The following is a 19,974-nucleotide window of genomic DNA, read 5'->3' as shown; positions in this document are numbered from 1 at the left end:
CGTTTGAAAAGGTGAGGAACAACCTTCCCCAAACACCACTTAGGCTGATACTCTGATTCTCTGCTTCCAGTTAAATGTGGCACATTACAGCCAGCACTGTCCCCTTCCTCCCTCCCGCGGGGGCAAGCTTTGGCTGTGTGTGTATGTATGGGGGGAGGTGGAAGTTCAGGTGACAATTGGCATGTGACAGCTAGTACTTGTCCCCTTCTTCCCTCTGCCTGAGACAAGCTTTGTTTTGGCCTCCCTATTGTGTGTGTGGGGTTTCAGGTCCCGGGGATGCTCATAGGAACTTTCAGCCAGTAGCCTTAAGTTACCTGCCCACTTGCGCATGGCCTCTTATACCATAAATGACCACTGTCCCCCCCAACCCAGGTGACACTTGGTTCCTGATGTTTCCACAAGCTAGACAAGAGCCTGGGGGTGGTTCAATGGACACATGTCTTGCACTTGGCCCCTTCAAACCTGTCCCAGACAATGAGTGGAAGAAACTGAGGTACATTGCCCCACTGACCAGAGCCATCGATAAGTGTGATTGTCTCTGGCAATCAATGGAGTAAGTAGGGAGCATCACCCCCATCTTCTACTCCCAAGTATAGGCGTGAGAGTACCATGACAAATACATTTAACTTTGTTTTCTTAAGTTTTTAAACTCAGGCATGAGGTGTAAGCTATTAATCCCACCTCAGGAGGCAGAGGATGGCAGATCTGCAAGGAGTCCAGGACCCAGCTCATTAGGATAGGGGTGGAGCCAGCTTTGGGGGGGGGAGCTTCATAGCTGGCACAGCACCCTACTCAATACCTGGTGCCCCCCCCCACCGTCCTTGGCTGTAATGTCAATATGAGGCCTTGCTGCTCAGACCAGTGCAGTAGAAAAGGAATGGGCATTTTCCAATAAATGAAGGCACCTCAACACTTGGCCTTTCACAGAGTGTCACCGGTGTCACCCTGGGAAAACGATGCACCAGCAACCCTTTGGCCTCTGCTGTAGTGTGTCCCCAATAAGGTGACAGGCGAATGTCACACGACATGGAAGACTGGAAGGGAGGTGCCAAGAGAGCCCATCAGTTCAAGTGGAAGTCTATGTCTGGTGCCAGGTATCTGATCAATGACTACATGGAACTAAGGACTAATGGCTGGGAAGGCATCTATAAGAGAGGCCACCTAGTGTGGCTGTTCTAAGGAGTCAGACCTTGGCCCATGTCACTGAGCTAAGGCCAGTCACTCAGTAAGAATAGGTAACAGGAACTGACTTGCCAGGCACATAAATACCAAGTAACAAATGCTTGCATATATATAGAGATGGATATATAGATATATATAGATAGATAGATATATAGTGTAAACACCCGCCCCGCCACAAAGGGTCAATCTCTGTTCACTCTCCCAAATCCCAAATGACACACTCAAATCTAAAAGTACTTGAGTAACTTGGGTTTCACACAACAAAAAGATTTCCCCAAACCTGGAACTCCCTTATATCCAAACAATTCTTAGCGACGGAGGATTTGCACACAAGTGAGCATGGGGTTAAATGAGCCTTTATTAGGAGGAGGCAGGGGCGTGTCTGCAGAAGGTGGTGGTCTGCAGAACAAGGGTTTAAATTAAAGTCCCTAACTATTGTGTTGAAGGAAGCCAGGGCTGCTCGGGATCCAACAGCGACCGATCCCTGCAGATTGCTGCAGGCCGCTCTGTTGTGAGCTGCTTCTGCCCTTTCACCATGGAACCAATTTTTAAAGAGTGGGGGGCAGGAGAGGAAAGAAAATAAAACTAAAGTAGACCTGGCCTTTCGAAGACATCCCTGTGGACTGAGGAGCCAGAGGTGAACCCACCCGGCTGACCCCAGGGTAGACAGGTCTGTCTGCGCCTACCTGGGTGCCTCTTGGGCACCTAGAGATTGTGCCCATCAAAACGAAGAGAGAAAGGAAAGAAATTTTAATAAAATAAAGCACAAAAATAACCCAGCAGCCAGCTCTGGTTCCAGCGGTGGGCCCAGCATCCCTCTGGAACCTTAGAGTCTCTGGCAAAGTCTGGGCTGTGATTTGTTCTAAGTGTGGAAGCCAGGGGCAACAGACACAACTGGAGCCACAGTGGCACCCGCCATCCCTGCGTGCTGCCACTCAGAGCATCCTCTGGGGCTAGGGACTACACTGTGCGCAACAGGGACCCTGGGTCTACACAGTTTACTTTTCATTCCATCATCGTGAAGTGATTAAAAAAGAAAACACAAAAACCCAAACTTCAACCTATAGATGGCCATGAGGAGGCAGAGACTGGGGAGTGAAGATGGGAAAAGCTGAAAGAAAACAAACCCCAGTTCAACTTCGGGAGCCCCTGGCGCCAGCCTGGCCTGGGCGTGTCACAGTGTCCAGGGTGAGCTCCCACCCATGCTGGCCAGGCAGAGCAGGCCCCAAGGTCTGAGTTTCTGCTGGTGTCGGGCAAACTAAAGGCAAAAAGGAAGGGAAGGCCCACAGGGAAAGTTCTTGGTTCTGATCCTGGGCACCATGGTGGCACACTCTTCTGGCCACCACAAGGCTAAATAGCCAAGGCCTGAGCTGTCTCAGACAACTTGTTAGGAGGGCAGTCTGTGTGTCCTAGACCAGGAGCCGTGGAGAGCAAAGGGCCTGTCCTCAGCTGGGCCGGGCTCCCATTATTTCCATGTGGCTGACTGGGGAATGGAGCGTGGAGGGATCATGTCCAGGAGGTATTCTCGCTGACGGTCTACAGCCGAAGAGGTCTTGTGCATTGCCAAGCTTGGGCTGACAAAGGCAAGGGTCCCACCTGTAAAAGAGCACAGCGTCAGGCAGCAGTGACCAGTCAGGTAAGGCTGACCAGGCCCTGGATGCAACCTAGACTCCCACCTCAGAACACACCCAAAGGATCCATGAGCAGGGTCATGATGCACACAACTTACATCCTGTCACCAATCATCTCAATCCAGACATCACTAAGGTGACCAAAGCAAGAACAGTGGTCAAGGCTCAGTGCAGAGATGAGTAAACCTCAAACAAGGGATTTGAGTCAATGCAATGGAATGGAGCTTCATGGACTGTGTGACTGGAGAGCATCCTCCCCTATCAGGACAGTATACATAAGTGAGGTGAAGGCTCTTTGTGCTGGCTAGGCTGGCTCAAACTACAAGCGTTAAGTGATCCTCCTGCCTCACTCTTCCTAGTCCTTGGTACCATGGGATGCCAACTTGCTGTTCAGATTTGTTGTTGTTGTTGTTGTTATTGTTTTTAATGACTTATTTTTAGGCTGGGTGGTGGTGGTGCACAACTTTAATCCCAGCACTTGGGAGGCAGAGGCAGGCGGATCTTGAGTTCCAGGCTACAAACAAAAAGACTTACTTTTAATCATGTGTATGTGCACACAGATGTGTGTGTGTGTGCGCGCGCGCACGCGTGCATGTACACGCCATAAAAGCCAGAAATGGAGGTCTGATCCCCTGAAACTGTAGTCACGGGCAGTTGTGAGCTGCCCAACGAAATTAAATACGAGTCTTCTAGAAGAATATCCCATGCTCTGAACTGCTAAGCCTTCTCTCCAGCCCACTGCTTGGATTTTGAGACCCACTACATAGGCCAGGCTGGTTTTCTATTAGAGTCACCCGACTCTCCCTTCCAGTGCTGATATTACAGGCATGTGCCCCCAGGGATGGAATTCAGGGCTTCACATTCCTCAAACAAATGCTTGATCTCTTAGCTCTATCCCCAACTCTTCTTTTTAGTTAACAGCAATTCCTAAACTGCCCAGGCTTGTCTCAAACTCTTGGGCTAAAGTCGTCCCTCTTGCCTCAGTTTCCCCAGTAGCAGGGACAACAGGTGAATGTCACTGTGTCTACTTTCTTGTTTATGGACTATAGATGTATGCTATCATGTCCAGGTCACAAGAGGTAATTTCAGACAAGCCTACAAGTTGATTCTGTGTCTTAAATACGCCAAGTGTTCCCAGACCCCTTCTATACGGTCTTGTAGAATATTTGTTTAACTATGTGAAGATGTGTTGCTGTTTTACCTTGTCTGCCTAAGGCACCTGACTGGTCTAATAAAAAGCTGAATGGCCAATAGCAAGGGAGGAGGTAGAGGCGGGACTTGCAGGCAGGAGAGTGAGAGGAGGAGGAGTTAGGCTTAAAGGAGAAAGAAGACACCAGGGAGAAGCCAATGGTCAGCCAGGCAGACACAGGAAGCAGGAAAGTAGGACACAGAGTGAAAGAAAGGTAAAGAGCCCCGAGGCAAAGTGTGGATGAATACAAATAGGTTACCTGAGTTCTAAGAGCTAGGGGGACAAGCTAAGCTAAGGCCAAGCTTCAACAAACAACAACAACAACAAAATTTCCTGTCATGATTTGGGAGCTGGTTGTAGCCCAAAACAAAGTCTGCTACACGTGCTCTCAGAGGGTGTGGGATGCAGGCCCTCTGTACTATTTCTCATGATGCTGCTGGGAAACTAGGTGAGTCTGAGTGCTCCAGATTACACCCAACAAAGAAGGAAAGACAGTTAGGGACAGAAGTCTCCAGAGGCAGAGGCATACCTGTGCTCAGGGGTGTCTTTTTCCAGTTGGAGGTGGTGCCCTTGCTGGTGCCCACAGCTCTCTCGGAATGTCTGCCAGTCCTGCTTACCAGGGCCGTAGCTGAGGCTGCATTTTGCAGTTTGGGTGACTGGCTGAATGTGTGCAGAACACCACGAGGTGTTGTGGCTGAGCCCCGGGACAGCTGGCTGGAAGCCTACAGACACAAAGGGAGCCAGGCTTACCATGGGCAGCGGTGGCAAGGCTGCTTAGAGTGGCCTCTCCTTGTCTGGTTGACCTCTTCCCACCCACTTGGGTCCCTAGAGTCCAAAGTCAAACGGCCATGAGAGTTACACTAGGGATGGAGAAGAGACAGAGGAGACAGTGGGGCTGGGAGGGGCTAAGAGGAGAGCACACGAGAGCGCGTGTGAGCACGAGCACAGCAGAGTGGTGACTGCGGCCGTGTCTGCGGTGGGCGAGGCCCTGGCCGGGTTCTGACCTGTAGCACAGCCCCGTTACTCCAGTCACGGGCCTCTCCTGAGCGGAACGCCAATTTACGTCGGGGCTTTATGACCTACACAAATGGGATTGAAAGGTGCGTCAGCAGGGTCTGCGACACTAACCCAAACTGGACAGGTGCCCTACCGGACAGGCCCGGCCACAATGGCAGTGCCAACACCTGCCGGCTCCCAATACTGCAGGAGATGGTGAAAAACTGTTTCTGGTGAGATACAATGTGTGATCAGACAGAAACCGCAAAAAGGAGCAGCACATTTGAGGGTGGTGGCGCACACCTTAATCCCACCACTTAAAGGCAGGAAGGTCTCTTCTGAGTTCAAGGCCAGCCTGGTCTACATAAAAAAAAAAAAAAAAAAAAGGAAAAGAAAAAAAGGTAGGTCCAGGTCTGCACCCCACTCTTCTCCTTCAGCTAGCCAGGGTGCTCTTGCTAATGGCCAGCAAGGCTCTCAGTAGTCATTTTAGACAGAAGTACTTGCCAGTGCACTGGGAGTGAAAGCGACAAAATTGAAAGAAACTGCAAATTAGTGTTTTCACTGCCAAATGCCACCATTAAGTGCAATTTAGCCTGCAGTTAAGCACCAAGCGGGTGGGCGGAAGGGGATGCCTCTGGAACATCCTGCAGTCTCAGGACGGTAAAGGCTTCAGTTCTCACCTGCTTCAGCGTGGGATGTGGGGCTGCAGCCTCAGCCTTGGTGCTGGCGGTACCCACACCCTGCTGCAGCAGCCGTTGCTCCATCTCCTGCTCTTGCTGCAGCGCCTTCACGAAGGCAGCCTTCAGCCGACTGGTGTGCTCCACCTTGAGTGCCTTCTTTTGGTTGGACGTCATGCAGGTCTCACACATAACAGCTCCACCCTTCTCCCGCCAGCGGCATGTGAAGTCCGTCTTGCACTGAACACACATGTAGGGCTCCCGGGATAACATAGCAGAAGCTGTGCTGGCAGAGATCCTTCCCGCTGTAATAGATGGGGTGATTTTGTCAAAGTAACCTCAATGACTGTGGGCAGTGCCCTGGGTGGACATCTCTCATAGGTACATAGAGGCCACAGTGGATGAACTTCAAACAGGCTACAGCTGAGCATCCCTGGTAATGACTCTCCAAAGGCCCTGTGATACTGGCCTGGCTTGGCCTTGCCATAGCAGGCGCTCTAAGAGATGTGTCAAAAGTTACCCTGCCTTGGTTACTTGCCTTGTAAGCAACTGGGTACTCACTCCCTCTTTTTGGGGACATGCTACCCAAACACTGAGGACGGCTGAGGCCAGGAGACAAGCAACTTCCTCTTCTTGTTGCTGACAGTAGAACCAGGCCTCAGCCCCAGGAGGAGCCTGGCTGCCCTGTGGATCAGGGGAACAAATGCTGACGAAATTTCCAGACAAGATTCTGGAGGCAGAGCTAAGAAATGGCACCTGTACTAGCTGTCCACAGCTCTGGATCCACCTTACCTGTACACTGAATGAGGATGGGCAGTGCTCTGGTTCTGAGCACTCCACAGGCAGACTCCTGCCAGTCCTGACTGCTAGAGATAGAACCTGGCACTCGCATGCACTTACTGCCCTGCATGAATGGGTATCTCTCCCTAGCAATTCTTCATCAATGTCACCTCACGACAGAGTGCCAGCACCCAGGCTTCCCAGCAATGCATACTTGGTCTCTCATGGAAGCCCAAGAGGTGTATGTTACTAACACTATGCCACAGAGGGTATTGTTCACCCACAGGGGCCTGGTGGCTACTTCAGTGCAAATCTGTGCTCAAGGCATGCTACAAAAGTTACTGAGGAGTATGCACTGAGCAAACCTCTGAGCCTGTTTCCCACCAGTGCTCTGGGTTGGTGGTAGGTGGGACCCAACTCAAGGGTGTGGAGCTGGGAGTCCCAGGAGACTGGCGCACACACTCAACAATCCAGCTCCAGGGAAGCAATGGGCACAATCCTGCATGTTCCCATCACCTTCCTCCTTGCACAGTGAAGCAGACAATGGAAGCCCTTCTCTGTGTACACAGTCCCTTACACCTGTGTCAGAAGAGCTAGCACTAATGACCACAGTCAAGGGGCCGATCTGCTGGGTCCAGTCACATTCATCTTTTTTTCTCCTGACAGCTGACAAAGCCACTTGGGGGTGGGAAGAGAGGTGGACCACCATTAACCTGTTCACCAGCTCAACGTCAAGACGCACACATCCTCGGCCTGTGTCTGGGAGCCAACTGGGCCATCCACCCATTCCTTCCCTGTCTAATGCTGTTTCTATGGGGTCCTGCAGATACCCTATCCACACTGCCCCCAAATATGGTAAAGAACCTGGCCCAGGCAAAGGTGTCTCTGTCTCTCTGTCCTTTAGGCCAAGAAGACTAGAAGCTTTGAAAAAATTCTGCCTCATCCAAGGGTCAGCCTCCTGCAGATGCTCAACCTCACCCCTAACTACAACAGAGATTGATTTCACAGTAAAGTTGGGGTGGAGCTGACCTGAGCAGAGGCAACTATTGTCCCCTTCAGTGAGGCTGCAGTGGGCTGTGGAAGACAACTAGGTGAGGCTCATGGCTGCCTGAGTGCTCAACTCTAGACAGAATGTGTCTTACAGAGGCTGGAGCAGGAGGTAAGGCCACCCACTCACCTTGCGTCTCCAGCAAATTCTGCACCACCTCCTCCAGACCAACCAGGTAGATGAACTCGTTGTTGGCAGCACTGGGCAGGAAGTTCATTTCTGGAGCAGGGGGCTTGGGAGGTGGAATCTCGAGCAATGTCTTCTCCAGCTGCTTGCGTAGCGCTAGCTTGGCAGCAGCCTGCCGGCTAGCTGGAGACTCAACAGATGCAACCACAGAGGCCACACTGGTTGGGGTGGAGCTGACCTGAGCAGAGGCAACTGTTGTCCCCTTCAGTGAGGCTGCAGTGGGCTGTGGAAGACAACTAGGTGAGGCTCAGGCTACCTAAAGCAGGCTCCATGTCAGACGTGCACTGGAATCCTTATAAGAGTAAATCTGAGCAGGGTATGGTGGCCTTTAATACCAGCTCTCAGTAGGCAAGGGGAGTTCGAAACCAGCCTGGGCTATATAGTGAGACCCTGTCTCAAAACAAAAACAAACTGTAATAAATCTGAGTAGATTGTCACCACCTAAGTCCACAGCAGCAAGGGACACCCAGGTTCTACACACCTAGTTCCCCGCATGCCCAGGAGTCAAGCAAGACCAAGCTGGGAAGCTGCAATGGGTCTACAGTGATGTGCTGCTTCTCAACTGGCTTTGAGTATGCACAAGGCCACTGGGAAATACAGCTCCTGTTTGGCCTGTTATATGCAACTTCATGTCCCTGTTAAGTCTCCACCCAGCCCACTGCTGCACTCCCCAAACCTATGCTGAGCACCCCAGGTTCCTAGTGTGTTGTGGGGGATCCAACAATGATCTCCACAAGATATAAAGAGCACCACGCACTCTTTCTCCCTGGGCAAACAGACAACCAAGGCCTACAAACATTAGATGCTCAGCAAGGGGATCCAGCACAGGTTACCAGCCTCTGATTGACAGGGGCCCTGGCTCCATCACTACCACACCACCCTGGTGGCATACTGAACATAGCAGACGTGGAAACATGGGCTGCTGTGAAGAGATGCCCACTCCCCAGACTTATGTTTCAGCTGAGGCACACCCGTTCCAAGTGGGAGGCAGAGATAGTCATTGTCTGTGCACTGGAACTGGACTTTAACACAGGCAAGGGCCCTTTGTCAGAGCTGTCCAAAGTCCAGTCCTGTCTTGTCTAAGGAGGGCGGGCAGTGACAAAGAAAAAAGAATTCGCTGTCAGCAAAAGGTCTGCAGACTGGGTAATTTCATCTCTCAGACAAAACTCTTACTCTAGCCCTTTTCTTTCCATCCTGCTACCCAGGGGTGGGGACAGTCCCTCCCCACTTCAGAGACTCTGTACAGAGGTGGAAGGACACATAGCTAAGAATAGCCCACTGGGCTGTGGGAGGATCTGTGACATGCTGTCCTCCCAGCCCGAGGACAGTCAGCAGGAGCTGGGGGAGGGACGGCAGGCTCCAGAGGGCTCTGGTGTCCCTCTACTGGTCCCTCGCTTTCCCCTCAGAGCCTGCTGTCTCGCGTATGCCTGCATCCCCAACCAGTCCCCACTGTCTCAAAAGCTTCCTAACTTTGCTCACGGACAATCTGTGTAAGATCTTCATACCTAGAAGAACTCCAGTCCCACCTTCAGGGGTGTCCAAGACCCCACCAGATCCAGGAATCAACTGTGTGACATCAGCCCCCTCCCAGAAGACAAAATGACACTGTGAGACCTACCACCAACCTTGCACCTAAGTTCCAGGCTTACCTGAGGGATGTTGACAAGCAGACTGGTATTAGAGACATTGGCAACACGGATAAGTCCCTGCTGGATGATCCTCTGTCCCTGAATCTGCATGCTGGGCACTGAGGCGCGGGGGGCTAGGAGGAGGGGTGGTGGCCCTGTGGAGGGGTGCTGTCTGACATTGTGAATCTGTTGGGAGACAGAGGACAAGAATGCCACTGAGATCAACCACGGAAGGGTGGACACCTGGCCCCGCCCTGGCACACACCGACTCACCTGGGCCCCCCTGACAAGCGGTGGCATGACTACTTGGGAACTGGCCTGTGGTCCCAGCTTGGCAGACACCTGCTGCCCACCCCGGACCAGTGGCGGTGGGATGATGCTGCCGGGCATTCGAGCAGAAGAGGTCTGTCGATGACATTGAGACCCAGAATCATATACATTTTCTTTTTCTCCTAAAATTTATTCTGTGTTTACTTCCCCAGCACTAGGATGACAGGTTTGAGCAACCAGCCTAATTTGTGTGGTACTCAGGGCTTTTTAACACAAGGCAGGCGCTCTACCAATGAAGCCACAGCTCTACGATGGTTTCTGTTTTAAGGTTAACAAATTAGAAACCAACACACAAAAACCCAAGATTAGCTTAAAAAAAAAAAAAAAAAAAAAACCTATTTACCGTACACATGGCTGTACTGGGAGTCACGAGAACTCAGAGGAAGGAATCATGGAAGGTGTGACAGAGCCACTGAAGTGTGTGGACAGAGGCCTGAGCTGAGAGGCCTCAGTAAAGTCCACATGAAGAGCGCCTGTCCTGCTTCAATCACTCTTTCGATCTTACTGGTTGATCACCACTGACCACAGTCTGTGACATCAACAGAGTGCCTCGTTTGGTGGGGTCATTTGGGGTACACCTAACACTTCGGTCCTTGCCTGCTAACTTGGGAATAGGAAGACTTTGCTTTCACAGACCAAGGCTGCTCAGGAACCTAGTCATAAGCAGTGGTGGTATTCAGAAACAGGCAGACAAGTACACACTAACCTGAAGTGATGTCTTGCCAGCAGGAATGTTCTGAGTACCCCGGACGAGCGGGGGAGGGGTGGTCACGGAGGTCCCTGAGGAAGCTGCAGGCTGGAAGATAGCAGGGCGCATCAGCAGGAGGTGGTGTTGGGCAGTTCACACACCACTGCCCAGTAATCATCTTCTGCTTGCTCCCTGCTGCTCAGGCGCCCCGTGGGTTGGGCCTCTGACCTGGGTCAACCTCTCTAATCCTGGGGTGCCCAGATTCAGCACATGTACCTTCTGCGCTATGGCTTCCTTTTGTATTTGACTCTGTCGTAGCTTCTTCAACAGAACCAGCTTTGCTTCCTCAAGCCTCAACTCCTCCTTCAGCTGCTTGATCATCCGCTCTCGCTCTTCTGGGCTGCTTTTCTATGAGAGCAAGAGCACAAAATTGGGGAAAGCCTTAGTAGAGACTGCAAAGCTAGGGTGGCCAGGCTCCCAGGCGTGGGCACAGACCCTGCAAAGGCTCACCAGGAGCGCCTCAGTGCTGGTGTCCTTCAAGGATGCTGTGGTCAACCCATTCACCCTTGGGCTTGATGGCTGCTCACTGTCAGAGAGCACGATCACATCAGGTGAGGGAGGTCTCTTCTCAGACTTAATGTCACTGTCAGACAGAGGTAACAGGGGTTAGCATAGCAGAGTGCACTCGGCCCCTGCTGGCCTCCTCCAGGTGCCCTACTGTCCCCAGCTGACTTGCTATCTGTATCATGGATGTTCTCACCAGTCACTGGGGCCATCCATTCCAGAGCAGGTACCCTGTCTGTGTGTACCTGATATATCATGGGTACTGCAGAAAGTGTTAATCAACTGTGGCGCTAGATCACGGGTAAACACACTGAGCCACAGATCTGAGTGCTGGGCAGGATGAGACATGAACACTCCAAAGCCAAGGGCTCCCACCTGCTCACATTGGGAACCACCCAAAAGGAAGTCCCCCCCCCTTTAACCCAGTCCCACATATCCCCCAGAAACCCAAACAGCTCAATGGCATGCTGTTGGCCTTTGAATTTCACCTCACAAGGGAACCTGGGGCCATCTGCAGGACAGCCTACCTAGGAAACACATAGTACGTTGCTGTGGGACAATGGTTTTACCCTGTAAAGATTTGTTTCTTGTACTTGTTTAATAAAATGCTGATTGGCCAGCAGCCAGGCAGGAAGTGGAGGTGGAGCAATGAGAACAGGAGAATTCTGGGAAGAGGAAAGATTCAGTCTGCAGTCGTCACCCAGAAGCAGAGGAAGCAAGATGACAATGCTTTGCTGATAAAAGGTACCAAGCCACCTGGCTAACACAGACAAGAATTATGTGTTAAGTTGTAAGATGTAAGAATGAGTTAATAAGAAGCCTGAGCTAATTGGCCAACCAGTTTATAATTAATGTAGTAGACCTCTGTGTTTCTTTGGGACTGAACGACTGCAGGACCAGGCGGGACAGAAACTACTGTCAACAGCAAGTGGCTGCAGTGACTACAGGTCTCAAGGCCTGATCAGCTCTGTCTGAGGACCCCAATGCTGTCCTACTCACTACACTCTGCCCTCTGCCCCCAACCCTGTACATTGCTCAAGTTCAGAGGAAGCTCACTTTACCTGTGAACAAACAGCCAAACACAGCTCCTGGGGAGGAGTGCAGGCACAGGCTGCCAGTTACCAGAGTTCCATCAAGCAATCTTTCAACACTGGCTAAGGACCAATCTCTGAGCTGCTGGCCCAGCAAGCTCATGTCAGTTAATCCACACAGGACCACTCTGACGCTGGACTTCCCCTCTTTATAACAGGTGTTAGATGGCATACACATTTATTTCTAAAGTCTCAGGGCTAAATGTGTTCTGTTGCAGCACAGGGGTGGGGGCAGCAAATTCTAAAGAAGGTACTGTGCATAGAGGGTACTGTCCCTGGGTGTGTACCCCAACACCCTTCAAGGACCCATCTCCCATCTTGCTTGTGGAAAAGCAGCTCCGGACATGTCCACTAGGTGGCACCGTGACACAAGAGACAAACAGCACAGATAAAGTTAACTGGAAGTCAAAACACAAAGCTGTTTCGGTGGTTTGTGCTAGAGGAGAGTGAGGTGAGTCACTGAGAAAAGAGCCTCTGGACCCAACAGCCCTCAGGAAGGTAGAGAGAGTCCGACCAGCCAGATGTGGCTCTGGCTTTCTGGTTCCACTCAGAGGCACACGGCAGCTACACAAACACTGGTGTGGCTGCCAAATTGTCAGGCCAGGGGTAAGGACAAAGTCTGAAGGCCCACGCCTGGGGTCTACAGAGTCTGGGGACAGTTGAAGAATACCAGGCTTTGGCAGCCCAGAAATTGGTAATTGAAAAAGAGAACCTGGAGGGGCTGGAGAAATGGCTTCATGGTTAGGAGCACTGGCTGTTCTTCTAGAGGACCCAGGTTCAATTCCCAGCACCCACAACAGTTCATAACTGTCTATAACTGGAGTTCCGGAAGATCTGAAACCCTCACACAGACACACTTGCAGGCAAACACCAATGCATATAAATAAATCATTAAATAAAATGAGACCCTGGGCAGCTCCCTCTGGTCTCTTCAAATACTCCAGGTCTATCTATCTCTCCTCAATAACGGTTCCATGGGTCCCACACTGCCCAAGATCAGCTTTCCAGGTGATCTGGCAGCTCCGATTCCAGGCCCATGGGCTGTGTGCACTATCACCATCAACTGCACACTATGCAGCTGCAGAGGCCCAGCCTGGCACTGTGAATGTGGTACTGGACAGAGCAGCCAGGCCTACGAGGAACCTAAGACAGATTTCTAGTCCAGGACTGGGTTTCCTGAGCATGCAGAATGACGAAGAGTCAAGTCAACTGCGTGTGTGTGTGTGTGTGTGTGTGTGTGTGTGTGTGTGTGTGTGTGTGTTAATTCTTTTCCATCTTCCTGAGGTGGACCGCCTAATAAAACTTGAGATTTGCTGGAGAGATGAGGGGTGGGGCTAGGCATTGACCATCCTTGGCAGACAGCCCTGACCACTGTGCTCTCTAACCCGATCAATAACACACCTCAGAGGTGTCACTGCCAGTGGTAACTCAGCAAGCATCCCAGCTGCAGCAGCAAGCAGGGAGTGAACTTCCTCCATGCTAATCAGGCCACCCAAGTCACGTGACAAAGGCATTTCCCTCCTTGATCATGTGACCCTTTAACTGTGCCTTCCAACGTGAAAACCATGGCAACGGGCAGTTCTAACCGGTTTGTGACACACAGCCTTCATTTTGAGAAGAGAGGTAAGGGTTCAGGTGCTGTCAGAAAATGGAGGCTCCACTTACCCCAAGGCCCTTCCTGTGAGGCCTCCAGGACACTGTGCCTGTGTCCTAGACAGCAAATCACCTGTGGTCATCTCTCACATACAGAGGAAACCACAAGTCCATCTCATTTCTAAACTGAAAAACTTTTCAAAGCTGTTTTTTTTTTTTTTTAAACAAAAGACCTTCAAGATTTTCTGTACTTTTCTAGACAGTTTTTAATTTAGGAACAGGCACACGTGGATCAAACAGTAACAGGCACTGGAGAGAGACTTTTAACTTATAAAACCCATGGGCAGGAAAAGAAAACAAAGTGAGAGGAGCATGGAGAGTGGCATGCAGATGCCTCTGTTGCATGGCCAAGCGTCTGGAACAACTACATTCATCTGGAAACTGTATGAACCTGTCCTGCCGGCCCATGTTGAGAACACAGTGAAAAACGATGATAAACTGGCTTTATGTCACCAACAAAGATCCCTGGACACAGGCCGGCCTGGTCATCAGCACCAAAAGTTCTGTAGTGTCCTGCAAGGTGGCTGAGCTCTTATCCCTCTTGCATAGGGGTAGACCTTGCCAGGGGAGGTGCACAGTCCCTATCCATGCTGATGTGATGAAGGAGATCCAGAGCTGCCACTGGGAACTGGACTTCTATGGTTTCTCAGATGGGGTTTCCCAGGGGCCCAGGGAAGACCCTATCCTAAACCTACGCTCTCTTGGCACTCACTGTATAGTGGGAGCAGATTCTGGCTATGACAAACAGTGGCTCTGTCCTTAGGGTCATGGCCCACTAAAACATATAGGACACAGAAGACGACAAATTCACAGGTGGGAACAGAATGGAAGCACTAAAAAAATAATGGCCCTAAACTTATTTAAGGGAAAGCGTACCCAAGAAGTCCCACCAACTGTAAACATAAAGCATGCCTATGCACCTCAAACTACAGAAAGTCAAAGAAGGGTTGCCCGGACCCACACTGTGCACGAACAACACAGCACCTAAGGTTAGAGTCTGTCCAAAAGGGTCTCTTAAATGGGGGTGGGGGAAGGAGGGAGGGAGGTGGGAGAGGACATGCTCTGAGCTAATCATGGCCTATAGTCCAAAGACACCTCACTCAGGATCACGAGTCCTCCTCGGGGCCAAACACTGGGCCCAGTATGGCTAAACCATGACTCACCCACCCACCTTTCTGCACCCAAACCTTGGACCACAAAACACACTAGCTTTAGCTGGACGTCTACACCTGCAGTCTACCCATGGGCAGCCTTGTCTGGGTCACTCTTCAATAGTCCTCAGCCTTCAGAATGGCCCACTGTCCATTCAAAGCCCCACAGCACATAACCTGCAGGGCCTCAGCTTCCCAAGGGGCTGCTTGGCAAATGTAGCCTTAGTCACCTAGTATCTATCTGTAAGTGAGAACAGAGACACTTGACACCATGCCAAGGAAAGCATGCATGCCTTGCCCCCCTGAACAGGCCAACGGCCCACCTGCCTGTCTCCCTCTCTTGGTGGCACATCTTTCACAGGGGGATTCCCTACCCTGAGCATATATCCCTCTCACATAGATGACACAGTCTCAGCTCCCAATAAGGGCATAAGAGAATCAGGGTGCCGCCTTGTGCAGATCCTGAACAAATGATTCCATCACCAGAGTGGGAGAGCTGGACTCAAGCAGACTAAGCAGGCTGGAGTTGAAGGGACCATGGGGCTTCTACCCAGAGTCAGGGAACTGTCCTCCTCCCCCTGCCCCAGTGTTGCCTCCTACAGGCATCAGCACAGAGCACCCACAAAACAGTGGGTTGGAGACTCACGGGACTCAGACTTTGGAGAGTGCCCCACACAGTAAGAGAGAGCAGGCTGTCTGACTTCTGCTTCTTGAAGGACACCATCTTTCCTCTTACAGGGTCTCTAAGGCTCAGGTCTCAGCACTAGGCAGAGTGGGGGTCCTCCTGCCCCAAGGCAATGGGACAGCAGAGAGGCTGCTCTGGTCCCAGTGCTCGCCTATTCCCACACTGACAAGATGGGGTTATCTGCCCTTTAATCCAGATTAATCCACTTGAGCAGAAGTAGGTATTCAAGGCCAGCCCGGTCTACACAGTGAGTTCCAGGACAGCAAGAACCACCCAGAGAAACCCTATCTCAAAAAACCAAAGACCAAAAAACAACAACAAAATAAAACAAAAAAACCACAAAAAAAAAGAAAGAAAAAAGAAAAAGAAAAAAAAGGTGGGGCTGTCTGCTCAAAGTCAACTCTTAGGCTGGTGTATCCCATTATATCAGGCCACAGTGGCTGCCTCTCCGAAACTGGCAGGCCAATGTCCTAAAAGCCAGATACAAGTGTTCAGCAACACCAGACTCCCCTGACAGAAATTCTAACAAGGCAGAGCTCTGAAGCTGGATTAGACAGGGGCCCTCCTGAGACCCCCAACACAGTCTAGGGGGACACCTGTTCAGGCTTACAGGCCCGCAGAGGGTGTGAAGGATGGGGTCCACAGCTGCACCTTGGCGATTCACGACAGGACCTGTTCACTGACATCTACAGTCTAAGTGAAAATCTTGCCCATGTGGGCAAACAAACCACCTGATAGGGTTTCACATTGTTGAATCCCTGAGCTAGGTCACAGCAACCTAGCTCACAGCTTCCATACGGGCCTTCAGATTCAGACAACTGGCTCTAGGGACGTCTAGTTAGACGTGCCCCAGGACACATGGTATAGGACCAGCCCTCTGCCTGAGGGGACAGAGGTGGGTTTGATCAGTGTCAGCCATGGACACGTAGGATAGCTGACCTGGACCAGCTGGCCTACAGAATACCAAATGGTAAAGCGCCAACACAGCACTGCTTTGCCCCCACTCAACTGGGCCTACGCCTCCTCCCTTAGATTAACCCCAAGAGAGGACACTCACTGGGACAAAGCAGAGAGCAAGGAAGAAAACAGGAGAAAAATATACCAGTGACTGTCATGCCACTCGGCAGCTCCACACACAGGGCAGTGGAAGCAGCCTTCTGTCTATCTATGGGCAGGACAGGCTGAAGCAAGCACACAGCAGACCAGAGTTGCAGGATAAAGGGTGAGGCGTGTGTACCACTCACTGTACTATTATTGGCCACACAAACACGGACCTACTTATAGCAAGCCCTACTACAGAGCCCCCACTCCCAAAATGGTTTCTGGATGTAGCTGGTGTCCGGACTTCTCGCTCTGTAAACCAGGCTGGCCTTGAAGATCTTCAAGAGATCCACCTGCCTCTGCCTCTGAGTGCTGGAACAAAAGGTGTGCGCCACTGCCATCTCTGGCACCTGTTAGAGAGCTTTAACACTTGGGCACCATTCTCTACCGGACAAAAACTGACCCAGCAGCCCTAGGGCTGAGTATGAAGAAACTTTTTAAACGATCTTTCTTACCATCTGGGCACAGAACAACTCACATGGAACACTCCCCCTACCCCACCCTGCTTTCTCTTTCGGAGAGCCTTGTAACAAAAACAGCCTGGCTGGCTTGTCTTGGAGTGAGCAGTGGACACTGGAGCTCTAAAGCTCACCTGTTCTTGCCAGCAGGCCTTGCTCAGCATCCATCATCACACCTCCTGGCTACAACCCAAAGGCCTCTGAATGGGATGCTGGGATCAAAACATGTTCCACCTCTCCACCACAGGGGTAAGCCAGCCATCACTGTTCACCTCTGACTGCTGTTCCGGATCTCCACCATGGTAATACACAGGGACAGGCAGCATGTGGCCTGTGGGGCTGCACCACAGAGCAGCAAGGCTAGGCAAGGACAGTGCAGAGCAGCTGAAGAACCACAGTGGCATACTCATGGGCTAGGAGGCCCGTCATCTACCCAAGGAGATCAGAACAGCTGGTACCTTGGGGGAGCTAAGTCCTATGTGCTTGGCTCAGAAACACAGCAGAAGCCACCAGTAAGAAGGCCCAGAACCACAGAACTGCTGACTCTTTACAGTGGACACCCATGTCAACTACAGTGTGACATTCCTTATTAACAGCACTGCCAGTGTGCAAGGAAAGACACAAGTCATGGCAGCACAGGGCCACTCAGCCAAGCCCTGCAGACAACTTGGGCCACCTAAAGATGAGAATGCCATTGGGGGGTGAGGGGTGGCCATGGAGGTTGCTCAGGAAAAAACATGTATACAGGGAGAAGCTGGTCCTGACGAACTCTCAGCTCTGACTGTCATTCAGGTCATCATGTCCCATTTGTGGAGCTAAAGTCACTGGACCGCTGACAGTATCCACAGCAGTACCTTCAAGTAGGTAAGAAAGGGACAGTTAAGGACAGGGATGCAGCCCTCACACTTCATCAGTAAACAGGAACTTGTCCCACAACAGGCCAGCCATCGACTGTCAGAATACCGGGTGACATTTGGTTAGGGGGAGGTGCCAAGCACCAGAGGGTGAGACTCAGGGTAGAGCTCCCTGACAGTGGAACATTATACAGTGCTCCACAAAGTAGAAGCTGGAACTATAGCAAATGTGTATGTAATCACACCTCCAAAGAGGAGGCCAGCTTGTTCACCAGCAGAGCAAAATTGGCCTACATGCTGGGAAAAACCACAAGGAGCCAGCATGGGCACCAGCACAGTTGCTTGGTGCACCCCTTCAGACATCTGAGCTTCAAGGTGTGCTCAGCCCAGGTGAGGCAGTGCACACCAGCATGTGGACACTCAAGTCATGATGCTTGGTGGCTCCATCTGTGGAACAGAAACCCATTCACCACAGGAGTCTGTGACAAAGAGGACAGACAGATGAAGCTGTCCTGTCGTGTGACGTGTGCACTTTCCTGGAGGAAAGCAGGGCGAAGTTAATGATATGAATACCCAAGGCACTTCTCCCCAAATGGTTAACACAAAGACTGTAACTTCACAAAAAAATTCCCGGTACTGAGACCAGCAATTAAGTAGAATATTCTGATGAGTAAAGTTTAGAAATGTGGCCTGTGTGGGGCTGGGGAGCCTCGGCAGCATCAATAGATCATCACATCAGTGCCTCAAAACTATCCTGAGGGGTAGAGATGTGCCGAGGACTAAACACCACATGGGGGCCCAGAGCACTAAACGGACTTTTGGGGTAACTAAAGCAATGAGAACAGAATTAACACCTGTGAAACTTGAGTCCTATTTGTGCCAAGGTCGACAGCAATCTCTTCACGTTGGGGTTGCAAATACTCAAGAAACTTAACCTACGGGGCTAAAAACAGAGATCAACAAGGTTAAGAGCGCTTACTGCTTTTGTAGAGCACCAGGGTTCAGTTCCCAGCACTTATATGGAAGCTCAGAGCAGTTAACTCCCGTTCTAGGGATCTGGTGTTGTCTTCTGACCTTCAGCACCAGGCACCCATAGTGCACTATACACACACAGGTAAAACACTCATACACATAAAATAAAAATTAAAAAAACTAACAGTAGGAAATATTTCTTTGGAGTCAGGTGTAGTGACTCACACCTATAATCCTAGCACTGGAGAGAAGCTGGGCAGGAGGATTCCAATGAGTCTGAGGGCAGCCTGGACTACAAAGAGTCCATCTCAAAAACAAAAGGTGCATGAACGCAGTGGTTTCCACACACCTATGGGGCAGGCTCATCTGAGCTACAGCTGCAGAGGACCTGTGAGGTACTACCGTCCTTCCCTTGGTACTGCAAACCTCCGTCCTGACAGCCACCACTGAGCACAGAAACAACAAAAGGGCCTAAGAAGCCAAGTATTCCAAGAGATTTACTAAACAGAGGTAGTCGCCGACTTAAGATTTTTGCTCTATAACAGAACATCGGGAAGTGCAGCAACAGTCCCCGGGTGCCAAAGCCCCCCACCTCCCGCTATTGGGAGGACTCAACAACTTCAGCTTCATATGGGTTTACTGAGACATAACCCATCAACCAGCCAAAAACATAAAAACACCATGTATGTTGCTACTTCAGAATCTTATTACAGTCATTTTAATTCAATTAATAACTATTTTTAAATTTCCTACTACATTAGACATCCACAGTCACAGTTCACAATCCACGCTGCCTGGAGACATCAGACCCCTAGAACCGTATTTAGCAGCAGGTGTGGACCACCTGACTCTCGTCCTCTGCAAGAGCAGCTACTGCTCTCAGCTCCAGAAAAGGGCTGGGTCACTGGGTGGATTCCCCAGTCTTGTCATCCTTTCATTTCATGACCTGTGGTGACTTTTTCCCTGGTTGTCAAAGCTGTGTTTACAAATGCAAGTCACTGCCAGGCAAGGTGGTACACACCTTTGATCCTAATACTCAGGAGGTAGAATTAGGCAGATCTCCATGAGTCCAAGGCCAGCCACAGCTACACAGTGACACAAACCTGCCAT

At 51.0% G+C, this 19,974-nt stretch overlaps 1 protein-coding gene across 6 annotated transcripts in view; it reads right to left on the bottom strand.

Annotated features, from left to right (window-relative positions):
- Positions 1 to 1,522: 1,522 nt before the first annotated feature.
- The window catches only part of Gatad2a (GATA zinc finger domain containing 2A), a 93,562-nt gene continuing 75,110 nt past the window's right edge, over positions 1,523 to 19,974 (bottom strand). For 5 of the 6 annotated variants that reach the window (XM_057752884.1, XM_057752887.1, XM_057752883.1 and 2 more), the window contains 10 exons: positions 10,846 to 10,978; positions 10,612 to 10,743; positions 10,354 to 10,443; positions 9,591 to 9,722; positions 9,339 to 9,503; positions 7,633 to 7,912; positions 5,679 to 5,980; positions 5,007 to 5,081; positions 4,532 to 4,724; positions 1,523 to 2,778 (listed from right to left, as the gene is read on the bottom strand). In XM_057752884.1, coding sequence (XP_057608867.1) covers positions 2,648 to 2,778; positions 4,532 to 4,724; positions 5,007 to 5,081; positions 5,679 to 5,980; positions 7,633 to 7,912; positions 9,339 to 9,503; positions 9,591 to 9,722; positions 10,354 to 10,443; positions 10,612 to 10,743; positions 10,846 to 10,978 — 1,633 coding nt within the window. In that variant the 3' untranslated portion in view covers positions 1,523 to 2,647. The remainder of the gene's footprint in view (positions 2,779 to 4,531; positions 4,725 to 5,006; positions 5,082 to 5,678; positions 5,981 to 7,632; positions 7,913 to 9,338; positions 9,504 to 9,590; positions 9,723 to 10,353; positions 10,444 to 10,611; positions 10,744 to 10,845; positions 10,979 to 19,974) is intronic. The other variant, XM_057752888.1, reaches the window with a different exon arrangement.

The sequence above is a fragment of the Chionomys nivalis genome, chromosome 20 (assembly GCF_950005125.1).
Source record: "Chionomys nivalis chromosome 20, mChiNiv1.1, whole genome shotgun sequence".
Lineage (NCBI taxonomy): Eukaryota > Metazoa > Chordata > Mammalia > Rodentia > Cricetidae > Chionomys > Chionomys nivalis.
The sequence above is the reverse complement of the archived record's forward strand: the minus strand, read 5'-3'. Positions and strand labels throughout refer to the sequence as shown.